Source organism: Polypterus senegalus, chromosome 10, assembly GCF_016835505.1.
Source record: "Polypterus senegalus isolate Bchr_013 chromosome 10, ASM1683550v1, whole genome shotgun sequence".
Lineage (NCBI taxonomy): Eukaryota > Metazoa > Chordata > Cladistia > Polypteriformes > Polypteridae > Polypterus > Polypterus senegalus.
In genome coordinates this window covers 118,658,265-118,675,802 of record NC_053163.1, presented here as the reverse complement: position 1 = coordinate 118,675,802, position 17,538 = coordinate 118,658,265, and the positions used below count along the sequence as shown (strand labels likewise).

The window sequence follows — 17,538 nt, the reverse complement described above, 5'->3', positions numbered from 1 at the left end:
GAAGTAGCTGGAAAAGCTGTACTGCATGGGTCATATTAGCAGTAATGTTAGTCACAACAGCTGATTGTTTTTCTTTTACGTTCTCTTCATCCAACTCCACTGTCAAGCATCAGCTCTAGATCTTCATTTTAATATGATTCCTTTTTATCTGCGGAGGAACTGTGAGGACACAATTTTGAGAGTTGATACATGACTGCTACAAGAGAACAACTGAAGATATGTGTAACTTGTAGAATTATGGAGGGAATTATAGGGGAATAAACTTGGTTAACAGTTTAGTTGAAGGGTGTCTACATGAAGATACATAACATGCAAATAAGTTATTGAACAAAATGTATTTAAGAAGCAGTATTTGATTTTATAAAATTATTCACTAGATGATAAAGATGTTTCATAATGTAGATGCTACTGCATTGTAATAAAAACAAGGAGCGCCCATAAAATGTATGGACTCCAATGTGGTGATATACAGTATATGTTAGTTAAATTATGGTAAATTTTGTATGATTGCAGTGCTGCATTTAAAAAAAAAATAAAAATAAAAAAGACATTTTCTTCCAAATCTTCAAAATACTGATATTAACTGTTCATTTCTAATCAAGTATTTCTTCTTCAATGTTATTCCATGCATATGTATAGGTTATGAAGTCATTATGTACACAACCGTCAAAGTGTTAGTAAAATTTATTTTAATGTTCTCTATGCAAAATTAACTAATCTCTAAAAAAAAGACAGCACCTCAAATATGTCAGTGAGTGCTAATTCAGCCAAGAATAAATTTATATTGAATTGGGACATTGTGAATTGAAACTGAATCGATTCAGGACATCAGTGCCAATACTCAGCCCTACTGGCTAGTGCATCTATAGAAAAACATGTAGTTTTATTTGCCAGTTGGCTTTGATTTAATAACCTAACCCTTAAAATAGCTTAACATTATTAACAATCTCTCTTTTTACTTAATTCTACAAATTCTTTTATTTATTTAAAAAAAAATTACTGATTTTGTCAAAATTAAATAACATTCCATAAAAGCAAGTAAGTTTAAAACAAAACTAGGCTCGAAACAAATCGACTTCCACCCATGAGAAAGACAGCTAGGCCAACACAGTAAAACTTTAAACTAGTAAAAAAAAAATAAGTAAATTGATAAATTAATAAAAATAGAATAAAAATAGAGGGGAGAGAATCAGCTTCCCAATTTTAAATGCTTAACCTAAAATGTTACTGACTAGATCCTGCCAGGTTTTGAAAAAGGTTTGCATGGATCCTCTAAGTGAAAATTAGATTTATTCAAAATTCAGATAATGTATGACCATCAGTTACCCACTGACTTAAAATATGTGAGTTAGGACTCTTCCAGTTGAGCAAGGCAAGTCTATGTGCCAATAGTGTAGTAAAGACAATTACAGTTTGTTTGTCCTTCTCCATTTTGAGCCCATCTGGAAGCACACCAAACACCGCTGTTAATGGATTAGGAGGGATTGACACACCAAGGCTGTCTGAAAGGCATTTGAAGATTTTGGTCCAAAATTATGTTGTTAATTTGATGCACACCCAAAACATATGGCCCAATGAGGGTGGAAATTGACTGCAACCTTCGCAGGTTGGATCTTGCACTGGAAACATTTTGGACAATTTTAAACAAGACAGATGTGCTCGATATATCATTTTAAATTGAATAATTGTATGCTTTGCACATATGGAGCTCAAGTGAATTTTGTGCATTGCTACTTTCCACTGCTTTTCTGAGATTTTGAGTGAGAGATCCTTTTCCCACTGTACTCTGGGATCTTTGAAAGGGAGGGATTTTAAAATGTTTTTATATATTACAGAGATGCTGTCTATCAGTACTCAAGATTGATCAATATTTTTCCTAGAATAGAGGTAGGTTGGGAGGTGAGGAAAACTGGGCAGGATCTTTCAACACATTCTTTAAAGGGTTTCACCACTTTCAAGCTCATTTCAAATCTGTGTTCCTGTCTTATCTGTTATATTAGGTGTAAGCAATGCAAGCCAAGAAGATGGCTTTCTTCAAGTGCCAATTATTTTATTTACTTCTGAGTACATAAAGAAAATAGCTCAAAGAATCTGTTACACTGCCACATTGTAAAAAAAGAAAAATGTTAAAGGAATTTGTCTGGGCTGGGAAAGACTTGCAAAATGTACGAAATTGTACATCCATTTGCATTACTTCCTTAAAAATAAAGAAAGCCGCCATATGTCTAGTATTCTCTTGCTAAAAGTCAAAGCCATGTGCTAAAGATCTGCAGGTTACAAATTAATGTGAGAAAACATACACATGGTCGGTTCTATTCACACCACATGAAATGTTACATTTTTACTTTATTAAAATGAGGCTTTAAATCTCCAAGATCCTAAAAGAATACATATATGGACAACCTAATGAAAATGCCACATTTATAACTGATGGAACATTTCCATTGTTTTCTCAAAACAAAACTCAAACTAAGGCAATGAATCACAAAGTGAAAAGGACATGGCATGTTGTTTTGGGTGATATTCTTGGGCCCATTTATTTATTTATACTTGCATGCTAAACACACATAAAAAGGAGGCAAACTTTGAGAGCCCTGCATCCCTGTTGTAGATGAAAGCACGAGCAAATAAAGATCTACATATGGAATACCGTAAACATCCTCAAACAGAACAATATACTCCAGACCAACTTGATATCAATGGTTGCGGAAGGCCTTGCACACTGGTTGCCTGGTTAGGCTCTGGTATCCTGTGAGCACAAACTGGATTAAGTAGAAAATTGATTTTTACGTTATAAACTGTCAGTTTTAGAGTTTGAAAATATTTAAAGATTGTTTAATCATTGCTTAAAGTACTACATTTCATCAACCAGGTCTGAATCATACATGAAACCCTAGTGAATCATATAATGCCTTGAGACAATTTTATGATTATTTTATCTAACTGAGCTGTTGGCACCAACACACCAGTCATGTTTGACACACCTTATCATCATTATTAGAAAAATCTAGACGAGAACAGGCCATTCAGTGCAACAAAACTTGCCAGTCCTATCCACTTATTTCTTCCACAAAATATTAAATTGAGTTTTGAAAGTCCCTAAAGTCTTACTGTCTACTATACTACTTGGTGGCTTATTAAAAGTGTCTCTCGTTCTTTATGTAAAGAAAAACTTCCTAATGTTTGTGCAATATTTACCCTTAACAAGTTTCTAACAATCTTGATCCACTGTACTAATTCCCTTCATAATTTTAAACACTTTAAATCATGTCACCTCCTAATCTTCTTTTGCTTAAACTGAAAAGGCTCAGATATTTTAATCAATCCTCATAATTCATCCCCTGTAGCCCTGGAATCAGCATAGTTGCACTTCTCTGGACCTTTTCTAGCACTGCTATGTCCTTTTTGTAGCCTAGAGACCAAAGCTGCCCACAGTACTCTAGATGAGGCCTTACCAGTGCATTATAAAGCTTTAGCAGAACCTCCTTGGACTTCTACTCCAGAGTCCACTATGACTACTAAATCCTTCTCATAAGGTGTACTCTCGATTTTCAGGCCACCCATTGTGTATTCAAACCTAACATTTTTACTTCCTATGTGTAATACTTTACAATTACTGACATTAAATTTTATCTGTCACAAATCTGCCTAAGCCTGTATGCTCTCCAAGTCTTTCTGTAATGATATACTGTAACAGATTCCACATTGTCTGCTAATCCACATATCTTGGTATTATCTGCAACCTTAACCAGCTTGTTACTTATATTCATATATAAATCACTTAAATATATTTAAAATAGCAGCGGCCACATCACTGTCCCCTGTGGAACACCACTCTTAACATCAGCCAATTCTGATAAGGTACCTCACATCGTCACCCTCTGCTTTGTGTCACAGCCAATTCTGCACCTATCTGAAATCATCACCCTGAACTCACACTTTTAGTTTGATGCCCAACCTCTCATATGGCACCACATCAAATGCTTTCTGAAAGTCAAGATAAATATATGCTCCACTTTGATCACATCCTTTTGTTGCCTCCTCATTGAATTCTAGCATGTTAGTAAAAGATGACCTTCCTCTTCTGAACCCATGCAGACTGTTCTGAAAAACTCCTGTTCTTGCTAAGTGCTGCTCAATCTTATTCTTAATAATTCTAATTTTTCTGTGATGCATGTTAAGCTTACTGGCCTATAGTTGCTTGGATCTGCCCCATCACCCTTTTTATATAATGGGATGATATTTGCCATTCCATTCGGAATCTCTCCAGTGCACAGTAACTTCCTAAAAATGTGTGTCTAGGGTTTATATATGTACTGTACTTGCTAACTTCCTTAACTCGAGGGTAAATATTATCTGGTCCTGGTGATTTGTTTGATTTCAGCCTATTTAATCTGAGCAGTACTTCTTATTCTACAATTTCCAAATCCCTCAACACCTCCTTGTTAGTCCTGTTTACCTCTGGGAGGTTATCCACTTCCTCATTTGTGAAGACCTCAGAAAATTTAGGGCATCTGCCATTTCACTGTCTGTCTTAATTCCCCTTTACTATTCCTGATGCAATTCACCTCCTCATTGATTTTTTACTAATAAAATACTGAAAGAAACTCTTAGGGTCTTCTTTCTCCATATCTGCTATATTCCTCTCCAACTGTCTTTTAGCCTCCCTAATAGCCTTCTTAACAGTTGCCCTTGTGTCCTCATAGGCTCTAAGATTCACTTTGCAGTCATTTGTCTTATATGCTTTATAAAGCACTTTTTCCTTTGCAGCTTCTTTTTTAAAATCTTTATTAATCCACTGTGGAATTTTAAAAATGTACTATTAATTCCAAAATTAGGTATGTATTTTTCCGGCATTACATGTAAAACATTTTTAAACCTGTTCCACTGCTCCTCAGCTGTCTCCATACTTAAATGCTTATCCCAGTCTATCCTCTTTAGACCCTACCAAAGTTCAACTTAATTTTAGTCTTTGTATCTACACTCTTACAAAATACTGAACATTGCATTATATTATGGTCACTTGACCCTAGTGCAGGGGTTCTCAACATCGGTCCTGGGGACCCCCTGTCGCTGCAGGTTTTTGTTCCAACCAGCTTCTGTTTTTAATTGAAGTCCTGGGCTAATTAAGTGAACTGGTATTTCCCAAGTTCTGTGTTTAAGGAACAATATATTAATTAGAAAACTAAGTTTGCAAAAAAAACATATATATATTAAAATGTACCAAGCAGTTATATAGGAATAATGTATTGTTTTTCTTTTTAACAGTATTTTCATCTTGATTTTCATTCTACTTTTCTAGGTGTTCTAATTGTTTAATTAATTAATTTACTAATTAGTGGGTCTGACTCTAAAGTAGCTGCAGCCTTTGATTATTCAGTGTTTGCCTGGGTGTCTGCTCTGCTCGTTTTAAGTTGTCATTATTAAGATACAATGAAGGGGGAAAAACTGAACAGAGAAAGGGCAAAGTATAATGAAATCAACAAAAGAGAGTTAAGCATTTAAATCTATAGCAAAAGCAGAAATATTTATAAATGCCTTATAAATGTAAAAATCATGCTGCTATGCTTTTCTGAATGTCGAAGAAAAAAAAAAAAAAAACCTGCAGCCACAGGGGGTTCCCAGGACCGACGTCGAGAACCCCTGCCCTAGTGGTTCAATCACCTCTACACCTTCAACTCTACCTTGATTATTACAAAATACTATATCCAGACAAGATTCACCCTGTGTTGCTGCTTTAACATACCGTGTTAAAAAAACAGTCACTGATTATTTCTAAAAACTCCTCTGCAAGGTTATCCTAGTTAATACAGTAGACCCCCGCAAAGTCGTGGTTCAGAGTTCGCAGCCTCAGTCATTTGCAGATTTTTCCTTAGAACCTATCAAATAATTGTTAGAGGAAACAGCAAATATCCTCCGCAATTTTTATGGCTTTTATCGTAGCAACACTGCACTGTAGAGAGAACAGGAAGCAACTGTAGTGGAAAACGTGGTTTGGGATGGTGAAAGTAGCCAACAGAATTTGAAACTGCAACTCCCAGCAGTCCCCGCAGAGGCTCTGATTGGTCGTCTGCTGATGGTACTGGGGATGTTGGGAAGATTTCACCGCGGCTTTTAAAAGGGGACCAGTGACCAAAAGCAAAAAAAAAAAGTTTTTGTAATTTGTGTTTCAAGTTCCTGTTTGTCTGCCTTCTGTTGGGTTACTTGTACTTATTCATTTTGTCCTGGATTGTTTCGTGCGTCTGGATTGTCTGTTGTCTGCCTGTGAAGATGAGGACTGTAAGTGGATTTATGGTCATCCTGCAAAGAAAGGAGCGCTCCTGAACCCATCCACCGGTCTTCACCGGTAGGACTATCTTTACATTCCCATTCAACGTGTGGATCTCTGGACTATCTATTTTCATCATTACATTTCATCCGTTGACATTTTTTATGAACTTTTTCATGATTTACTGTGTGTATTTCGTTTGTGCTTTGTTGTATTTAATATGTAATCGCCGTAAGGGGAACAGGGGTGGAATTGTCATTTTCTTATTTCATTTGTTTTCATTACATTCTTTATTTGCCATTTGATTACCGGTTTACTTTGTTTTTGTATTCGTTTATGAGTGCATGTGGGTCGGATCAATGCTGGATGCATCCCAGGAATTTCCACCATAAAAATAAATAAATCACAGTCTTCTCGACGGTGTGAATCTTAGCGGCAGCGGACCGCTACAGTGTTATTCATTTTTCCTTGATGCTGATTGACTGTGATACATCTCCAGGTGAGTGTTCTTGTGTTTTCCGTTTAGTTAAAAGCCTGAACAGCACCTGTCCTTTTTGGCTGATTGCTTTGTTTCTCTCTCCTCCCCCAGACATTCTCTGCTCCTGTTGGGGGTTGTGCTCCCCCTATGATGTTTATCTATTCTTTAATCGATAACTAACTGCATACTGACCTTGTTTTACTTTTGAAAGAGACATGTTTGTTTGAAGTGTTTGGATAAAGTTCCTGTCTCTACAATCTCCTGTGTTTCTGTGACCCAAGCGTGACACCCTGCAGTGTTGCAGCTGCTGCACTAGACTAGCCTGCAAGCATTAGCGCTTACCTGTGTGTGCTTGCGTGCAGCCAGTTCAAACGCAGGTGGCTCAGTGATTTACTGTGTTTCATCCATGGTGTCAGTTGCACTTTGTACATACTGTTCCAGTAGTTTTGAAAATAGTTTTTAGAGTTCATTAGCAGTGTGTATAATGATCAGTGTTGCAGTAATTGATACTCTCGGCATAAAAAAAAAAGTGTTCCATTAAAATTTCACTTTCTTTGTCAATTGCGACGTTTACTTAAAGTGCAACAAAAAAGCATTTGGCGTCCAGGGATGCATCAACCCCCCACATACATGGTAGTTTAAGGGTTAAAGCCCCAAGATGCCGCAGAAACGAGATGCACCATCTAAGGCTCTGGCAATGAAAATGCGCTTGCATGAATTACAGCACATATAGCAATAACATCTGTATTTTACATTCTAGCACTGTGGGAGACACAGCAGTACAGTATACAGGTTTACCTTTACATTCTTTATTTGTCAGGTATTGTATTAAGCTCAGTTTGAAATTCTGTGGGAGATATAGCAGTACAGTATACAGGTTTACCTTTACATTCTTTATTTTTAGGTAATGTATTAAGTTGAGTTTGAAATTAAAGTGTTTTAGGGGCATATTTAGGTTTAAACTATGAAAAGAGGCATTTTTTTTAACCACATCCATAATTCACAGTTTGTCACAATTTAAAGTCCCCCATGCCTATATCATCTCACTGCAAACTTGGCATTTGATATCACTAAAAAGACATGTGTTGAAATTACTGTCTGAATTGGGTGGTCTATAAACACACTCCTAAAATAAGACCTCTTTCCCTGTTTTCCAGGTGAAGCCACATGTCCTCACTAAGATGGGGCTCATTGTCCAACAGAAGAGGACATGCATTTAAATTGTGTTTGACACAAACAGCAACCCCACCTCCTTTTCTGTTCTGTCTATCCTTCCTAAAAAATGTGTATCCCTCTATGTTACAGTCACCTTTTATGCTTGAGAAAAATTTTACAATAAAAGAAGATATCCTCTTCATGACATAATATATAACTGAGTACTTTTAACCAAAGAATTATTCATAAGAAATGCTACTTGGACCCCTTTATAATCCCTCATGGCTCTTAACGTTAGCCAACTTTTTGCAATTCTTGTTTGCATTCGAGGGGTGTTTGATATACACTCACCTAAAGGATTATTAGGAACACCATACTAATACGGTGTTTGACCCCCTTTCGCCTTCAGAACTGCCTTAATTGTACGTGACATTTTACTGGAAATTAAAATGTAAAATTAATATATTTTTTTTAAAAAAATACATAATTTTATGATTTATAGAATATGAAGAGTAGATTGTGGTTGTGGCTTAGAATATTAAAACCCAAATTAATGAACAATGACATATCTAACAAATCAATAAATTAGATGCTAATAAATTTTCAGCTTCCAAAGTAAAATTTAGGAAAGCACAAAAATAAGAAACCATCATAAGTCTGGAGGTTATGAAAGTATATTCTAATGTAAAAGACTTGGAAGAACTCTGTTAAAGTGTATTGAGGGCCTCATTAATTTTGAAGCACAAAAGATTTTCTAGCTAAGCGACAAAATAATTTACTATAGTACCATGCAAAGGGAATGTGGTCATTTAAAGATTTAAGCATTTTCCTGTGAATATCCTGACTGGTAAAAGTTACATTTAGTGTCAAAAACAGAATGGCTGTGAGCTGAAATGTGCTATGATATTTGTATTTTTTCAAGCAAATGTTCATCTCCATGAAAATCTTAACTCTGTAAGGCAGGAGGTGAAGGTAAGATACAAAAGGAGCACATTTATACTGCAAATGAACGAGAAACCCAACTCCATTCATGAATTAGAATTGTTTGAAAGCCACTGATCTAAATTGTAGGAAAGTACAATGGGTACACCCAGCTTACTGTTGTGAGAATTATAGTAATTGTAATTATGGTATTACGGGTAAGTTAAATAACCCAAGCAAATAAAATTTATCTATAGACCTTAGATATAAAACCAAACATTTTATAACTTTCATTAACATTTTTTTGCTGCTTTGATCACAATCTAAGTCTATCAATCAAACAATCTAGATGGAAGTGCGATGGAGGAAGTTGCAATTCCCTTCATTTTAAGGTTATTTTCAAAACATTTGCTTTTTAATTGTTTTCAAATCACTGCATCTTTTTATACTAGCAGATTCATAATCAGAATACACATGCCTTTAAAACAGCCACACTAAACTCAACATGCAATTGACATTGTAAATTTTTCAAAAGGACTGAATTTTCAAAAGGGAAAATACAAAAAAGGTAAATCTGTTTTTCATTACATGAACAAGAACAAACAGACAATGATCACCTATTTATCAACATAGACAGCACTCCAAAGTGAGGAATACTTGATTAAAGGAACTGTCAAGTATACATTTATTAGGTTATACACTAATTTATTTATTTATTTATATATATATATATATATATATATATATATATATATATATATATATATATATATATATATATATATATATATATATATATATATATATATATATATATATATATATATAGTTCGTGTAGGAAAACTAATAGACAGCTCTGGGCTTTAAAAACAGAAATTCTATTTTATAATCTATTAAACAAGCAATTCAAAGTGAAAAAAAGATGACAACTGGGAATATATTCAAGTATACTAAGATAAAAGCAGAAAATGCCCTAACAGATTTCATTATACTCATCAGAGAAGAGGATGCCATGTTTACTTTCAAAAGTTCTATGTTTTTGAAATTAGTAAAGATTATCTAAAGTCATTCTGCATAGATATTTACCCAGGGTAAGCAGGAATGGCAGCAGGAGGCACAGCGGCCCTCACAGTACTATACACTGTTCTTCCACGGCCACGTAGATGCGCCCCTCTAAAAGCAGCAGCTGCAGCAGTGGTAGCAGCAGTTGGATATGGGAATCCTGGAACTAAGAGGAAAATGACACATTAGAAGTCTAAAATACGATTAAACATGGCAGCAGCTTATGGCAATAAATAGCAGCAATATATATGCATTTTTTATATGTAACAACATAAATTCAAACACAAAAAACGACGATAAATCAAACAAACCACAGAAATAAAAAATTAGCTGAATGTAGATCAATCTGAACACACATCTGCAAGTATAAATTAGGATGCAAGCAAAAACTTGGTATTTTCAACTATTTAGTTTCAGTAGTCAAACATTAAAATCTATCTACAATAGCAGCCAGTAAGGAGTATGCAAAGACTTGTAACTTTATGAAAGGCATTCTATTTAAAACACAGTTTTGTAGGAAACTATTTGCCCCTTACCAATTTCCAGTCTGGCTACAAAGTTTTAGCACTGTTTTTTCTGGTTTTAAGAAAATATTAAACGGGAATGTGTGACCATTTAGCCAAAAAAAAAAAGCATATGTGGTGAGGTACTGATGCTGGACAAGAAAATTTGGCTCGCAATCAGCATGCCAATTTATCTCAGGGGTGTTCAACAGGATTGAGGTTAAGGCACAGTGCAGTCTAAGGTGAATTCCTCCATACCAAACTAGTAAAAGCATGGTTTTATGAACCTGGTCTTGTGTACAGGTACAGAGTCCTGCTGGAACACAAAATGGCCTTCAGCAAATTATTGCCACAAAGTGGGAAGTGCTTGTTTAAACCGTCTTTGTATAGTACAGCATAACAATACCCCTCACTGGAACCTGGCCCAAAACCTGAAAAACAGCCCCAGACCATTATCATTTATAAACCAAACTTCACCATAGGCACTACAAAGTCCAGATGATAGCACTCTGACATCCAGCAAACTCAGATTATTCTAGAAGAGTGCCAGATAGTGAAGCATGATTCATCACCACAGAGAACATGTTTCCAAGGCTCTAGAGTCCAATGACGGCATGCTTTACAACACTCCAGCTGATGCCTGGCATTAGGCATGATATTAGGGCTGTGTGCAGCAGGTCAGCCATGGAATATCTTTTACAGGTAGAAAAACTTTACACTAGCTGTTAAGAGACAGAAATAAAAGGCTTCTCTTCGGGCGCATACACCATCATCTAAACACTAGTGTGGCAAACTGCTTGCGTACTAAAGTGACTTTTTGTAGGTTTCAGGGATTCTAATGTTAACTGAGCAAGTTTTGCTTTCTAGTCATTCTGAATTAAAGCAATTCTGCAAAGAAGAGTGGATCTGCAGATTAAGAGTAGTTTGACATATCTAAGAGTGCCATATGCCAACTTACTGCTCCACAGATATGTCAAATTGGCAGTATGTCAGTTACAAAGTGTACCAGTCAATGCAGCTAAAGTTCTATGGATCTGGTGTGGTGACCGGCAGACATACTTTAGCTGCCTGTATGGGTTGCCATCATTAGTTGGTGAATGGGTTTCCTAAGCCAGCATTTGTCAACCATTGGGTCCCAACCTGGGTTGTCACTATTGGTTCATAATTGGGTTACCTTAGCAACTGGTGTTCCCATTTCGAAGTGAGTTTCACCAAGGGGAACACCCAATCATGGTTATTCCACCAAAGTGGTGGTTTGCAATAGCTGTTTGTAGACTTCCAATTAATTTAAAAAGGCAAAACTGGGCCAAAGGATAATAAAGGTTGTGAAAACACTGGTGTAAAGAAGATGGTGCACGCTGAATGCTTAAGAATTGGCTATGTGGAGCAGTACAGATGAATACAAACCTTAAAGTTTGCTCCAAAAGTCAAAGCACGAGACCGTGTGAAAAAAACGAAAGACTCATAACTGCGGCTGGTTTTGGCAATTTCTAGAACATTATTTCCCTATTGTTTTTGTATGGCCTTTGGCTTCAAGGACGAATCACCACAACTCAGCCAGCCATAAATCGACGCATGACTGCACTTGGTTACAGAAAACATTTGGCTTTAGTCATTGCAGCCAAACATGGCAAAGCCATTTGTGTGTGGAGAAATTATTTTTCTGGTGTCAGATGGTGGTGTATGATGTTGCTTATTCAATAAATTATCATTAATTGCAATAAATCAACAATTAAAAAAGTGCAATTCATTCAGTCAGTTGCAAATAATTCAGGTGACACTTCAAAAAAAAAAAAAAAAAAATACTAATAATGGTTGCTCAAATATTAAAAAAATATTTTTTGAACGCCTACTTTAGTAGAAAGGCGTAATTTAAATAACAACCAATCAACCTTACAGAAAGCTGTGGAAGTATTTTCATTTATACAGCCGTCCTTCCATCCATTTCCAAACACATGTAATATACCTGAGGTACTAAGGTCTATCCTTGCACCATAACGCAAAAGACAGGAACCAGCCACGGACAAGGCCCCAACCCTCCGCAGGGGTGAATCATGAACAAATCTCAAGTTTACAAAAATATTCAAAATATTTTGCTTTTACAGGTAATAGAAATCATGATTGGCTATTTTTGTTCATTTATAAACCATCTCTTCTGAAGTTCAGAGATAAGCAAAATTAAATTCTTTAGTCTTGTGCCTTTAAAATAAATTGAAGGAACAAATTAAATCGTTGTGACTGCACCAAGTAATCCACTCTTCCCAGGCTATGGAGAAGGCATTCACTCTATATGCTTGTGTGCATCCTTCAGCATTAGGAAGCCACCTGTAGTACACCCTAATTCTTAAATACTATAGATTGATCGATAGTTTCTCATTTAGGAATGAGTTTGTGTTTGACACACCTGCTAGCTTGTGTTGTATGTGTCTGTTAGGTGGAATTTTTCCTATGGGCTCAATGTTCATGAGCAAGCAAGTATTATGATAAGCTAATAAAACCTAGATCTATAGCCTCTGTGGAGTGGGTATTGCACTGGTATGGTATTGTCCATTTGCATTTCGACAACACCATAGCATTCTACCTAACTGCCTAAAATGTCAGTGTTACATATGATGGAAAAAGGTTAAAGGAGATTGTGTACTTATTTCATCGTTTTTATATCTCAGTGAGACGGCCAATCTTCCAGGTATGTCTTCTGTATGCAAGTCTTGTTTGTAACAAACTTTTTAAATGATAAACTGGTTTCTTCAAATGAAGCACCAAAACTTTACCCATCATAAATGTTTTATTATTAAAACAGATGCATACTTTACCAGGTTAAGTATTAAAATAACTGTTCTATAAATTTCCCACATTCAACTAACTCCTGCTGAATTTAAGCATATGAGCAACATACCCAAGCAACACTGATAAAACTACCATCACAAAAGATTTCTTTTAAGTGGTGTATAATTATATGCACACACTATATTGACTGCACTGCCTATTAAGCAAAGAACGCTTACATGTTAACGCTGCATCTGCATAAGCACATAAATGAAGGGGCCTGAGTTGCCTCGAAAGCTTGCATATTGTAATCTTTTTAGTTAGCCAATAAAACGTGTCATTTTGCTTGGCTTTTTTTTACTTTTAGCAAAATTTCGGACAATGAAATTAAATCAGTAGACAACACTTGGTAAAAGACGTGGTAAATAAAATACTGGTGGGCCACAGACCCAAAAAGGGCTACACACATTAACCTCTCATTGGCAGTTAAAAATGATGCACTGTTGTCATACTTTCCTGTTTTATTAAATATTTACTAAATAGGGCTTAAGAGTAAAAATTATCAATAATTATGCTCAGTTCCTCCAACTTCAATTTTTAGATAACCAACTTTGAAAGAGGTTCACACTACGGAAATATCAAAATATTGATCAACTGAAAATATCACTTTCAAATGACAGTTAAGAAATAAGTATTAAAAAGTTAAATACAAAATTAGGGTAGGCCACATAGTTTGTGACACTGTATCTAAAAGAAGCTGGTAGCACTAACAGTGTTAAGAGGTTTTTTTTTTTTGGTTTTTTTTTAAATCTTTAATTAAAATTTGCCATTATTATGTGAAATATCCCATACAATTTCATGTAACCATAAGTACACTTAAGTTAATAAAAAAAATAAATAAATAAATAAAAAAACATCTTTCATTACGTCCAACTTATTAATTAATTTTTCTTAGGTATTTTGTACAGTGAAAAAATTAAAAAATAAATCACATTCAACAAACAACCAAAAAGATGCATTTTTTTTGTAATCTAATGCAGGTGAACTAAACATAGGGAGTTTGCAGAACAGGAACATGAAGCTATCCACTCACAGAGAAGCAACTGTTTTTTTTTTTTTTAAAAGAAACAATTTCTACTGCAGATTAGATTGACAAACATGCAGACCGTATAGTTCAGCAAGATCATATGAAAACAAGCAAATCTTAAGTGAATGCAGCATAATGGCTCTCTCCCACTTCTCCACTTCACCTCATTTCTGAAACAGGATATTTTTTCAGCAGAACTATTCAGACTGAATCCATTTGGTTGTTGCAAATAACTTTTGATGGATAAAAAAATTGCCAACCAACCAACAAGAATTAAAAATGAACAGATTAATGTGTGCATTGTCAGCCCTGTGCATCACCATTTTTATAAATTACAAATGTGATGAAGGCAATAATAAACAATGGGTGCTATTTAAAAAAAAAAAATAACTATGCACCTATGCAGACAATACTCCATCGGAATAAAGAGCAAAGCTGTACCAAAGTCAACAGTTCAAATATAAACTATTACTAAAAAGTTAACTTAATATTATGAAACTCCTGAAGTACTGATTTTACCTCAGTCTTCTCTTCATTAGATACAAGCTGTCCTTCTCAAGCAATACAATTTCAGGTGGTATCATTTATAAATGTTATTAACACTAGAATTACCAAAGCTTACGAAAAAACTTGTAACTCCATCCCACCTTAAATCCACTCGCACCTCTCCATCAGCATCTTGTAAATGTGTCAACAATCCCAAGCAGAAAGAAGCCTGCTATACCATCCCCCCCACCGCAGAAACTGCAAAAACCTCTCCTAACTGAAGCCTTGTTTATCAGGGAATCAGGTACCTAATAGGCTAAAAAAAATATATATCATTGTTTCAAACACATGCATTTCATGTGTGTTCAGTGTCTACAAAGATCCACTGTCTATGTAAGTGTAGGATGAAATAAATGTTGAACACATACTTAAAAGACAAACTTTTTCCATAATTTAGTACTAATGACAAAATTTTGACATGAAGCGTATAATGTGTGAAGACTGAAGTCCAAATATCAAATAAGCACTTTCACAAAAGGTACAAATATAACAGAACAAGTGTGCTTTTATTCAAGACTATAGCCAAAGAAAAAGAAATCTGGTTAGTGTGGCTTGTTGACATGACTTCTTCGGTAGTATAGCGGTAAGAACTGCGGACTTCTACTCAGAAAGTCCCGGGTTCAAGTCTTCACGTGTCCCAAAATAAACGTTTCGAGTAGTGAACTGCTCTTACTGTTACTATCATACAATAAAAACACATACTTAATTTCAGTCTGTAACAGCCAGTGTAAATGTATGGTACTTGTAAAGGTTAACATTTTTTATTTTTTTTAATTCAGTTTTATTCTCTCAGTCGCGTTCATGCTCGCCCCGATCTGACACTGCTGTTTTCAAATAAAGATGCGTTATAACAGAGGTGAACTCAGATTGGAGAAACAACAGAAGCCCTCCCCACAAGAAACGTCCACTCAAATGTAAGAACAAAGCAGCTGCACCAGGAGTAAAGGCGAAAGAGGTCACCATTTCGATGAAGGATGAGGTCCAGCGTCATCCTACCAATCAGTCTGCCTCACACCTGTCCTTCAAAGAAACAGCACGGCTTACAGAGCTCACCAACGTATCGTGCAAACTCCTGTTTGTGATTATGTTTAGTGATGGTCTTTACATAAGAAGCATTTATATGTTACTTGTATAAAAGCCAGATCGAATGTTATTTACCTTGATTTATTTACTTATCTTCCTATAGTGTACAGTCACAAGTAGACTGCAGGTTGCTTGCACTTAAGACACATTTACAAGACAAAAGATGCTGATGGAGAGGTACAAGCAGATTTAAGGTTGGGCAGATTTACAAGATTTTCCGTAAGCTTTGGTAATTCTAGTGTTAAGCAGCTTTATACCAAAGATGCCCAGCAACTACAGTGGCTTGCAAAAGTATTCGTCCCCCTTGAACTTTTCCACATTTTGTCACATTACAGCCACAAACATGAATCAATTTCATTGGAATTCCACGTGAAAGACCAATACAAAGTGGTGTACACTTGAGAAGTGGAACGAAAATCATACATGATTCCAAAAATTTTTCACAAATAAATAACTGCAAAGTGGGGTGTGCGTAATTATTCAGCCCCCTTTAGTCTGAGTGCAGTCAGTTGCCCATAGACATTGCCTGATGAGTGCTAATGACTAAATAGAGTGACTAAATACTTGTCTAATGTCAGTACAAATACAGCTGCTCTGTGACGGCCTCAGAGGTTGTCTAAGAGAATATTGGGAGCAACACCACCATGAAGTCCAAAGAACACACCAGACAGGTCAGGGATAAAGTTATTGAGAAATTTAAAGCAGGCTTAGGCTACAAAAAGATTTCCAAAGCCTTGAACATCCCACGGAGCACTGTTCAAGCGATCATTCAGAAATGGAAGGAGTATGGCACAACTGTAAACCTAACAAGACAAGGCCGTCCACCTAAACTCACAGGCCGAACAAGGAGAGCGCTGATCAGAAATGCAGCCAAGAGGCTCATGGTGACTCTGGATGAGCTGCAGAGATCTACAGCTCAGGTGGGGGAATCTGTCCATAGGACAACTATTAGTCGTGCACTCCTTTTTGGAAGAGTGGCAAGAAGAAAGCCATTGTTAACAGAAAACCATAAGAAGTCCCGTTTGCAGTTTGCCACAAGCCATGTGGGGGACACAGCAAACATGTGGAAGAAGGTGCTCTGGTCAGATGAGACCAAAATGGAACTTTTTGGCCAAAATGCAAAAGCGCTATGTGTGGCGGAAAACTAACACTGCACATCACTCTGAACGCACCATCCCCACTGTCAAATATGGTGGTGGCAGCATCATGCTCTGGGGGTGCTTCTCTTCAGCAGGGACAGGGAAGCTGGTCAGAGTTGATGGGAAAATGGATGGAGCCAAATACAGGGCAATCTTGGAAGAAAACCTCTTGGAGTCTGCAAAAGACTTGAGACTGGGGCGGAGGTTCACCTTCCAGCAGGACAACGACCCTAAACATAAAGCAAGGGCAACAATTGAATGGTTTAAAACAAAACATATCCATGTGTTAGAATGGCCCAGTCAAAGTCCAGATCTAAAACCAATTGAGAATCTGTGGCAAGATCTGAAAACTGCTGTTCACAAACGCTGTCCATCTAATCTGACTGAGCTGGAGCGGTTTTGCAAAGAAGAATGGGCAAGGATTTCAGTCTCTAGATGTGCAAAGCTGGTAGAGACATACCCGAAAAGACTGGCAGCTGTAATTGCAGCAAAAGGTGGTTCTACAAAGTATTGACTCAGGGGAGTCTTTT

General features: G+C 36.3%; 1 protein-coding gene across 9 annotated transcripts in view; it reads right to left on the bottom strand.

Annotated features, from left to right (window-relative positions):
* LOC120537486 (RNA binding protein fox-1 homolog 2-like) overlaps positions 1-17,538 on the bottom strand; it is a 213,971-nt gene that overhangs the window by 22,131 nt on the left and 174,302 nt on the right. For 8 of the 9 annotated variants that reach the window (XM_039766456.1, XM_039766457.1, XM_039766453.1 and 5 more), the window contains one exon: positions 9,909-10,050. In XM_039766456.1, the coding sequence (XP_039622390.1) occupies positions 9,909-10,050 (142 nt within the window). Of the gene's footprint in view, positions 1-32; positions 160-9,908; positions 10,051-17,538 lie in introns of those variants that run through there. The other variant, XM_039766459.1, reaches the window with a different exon arrangement.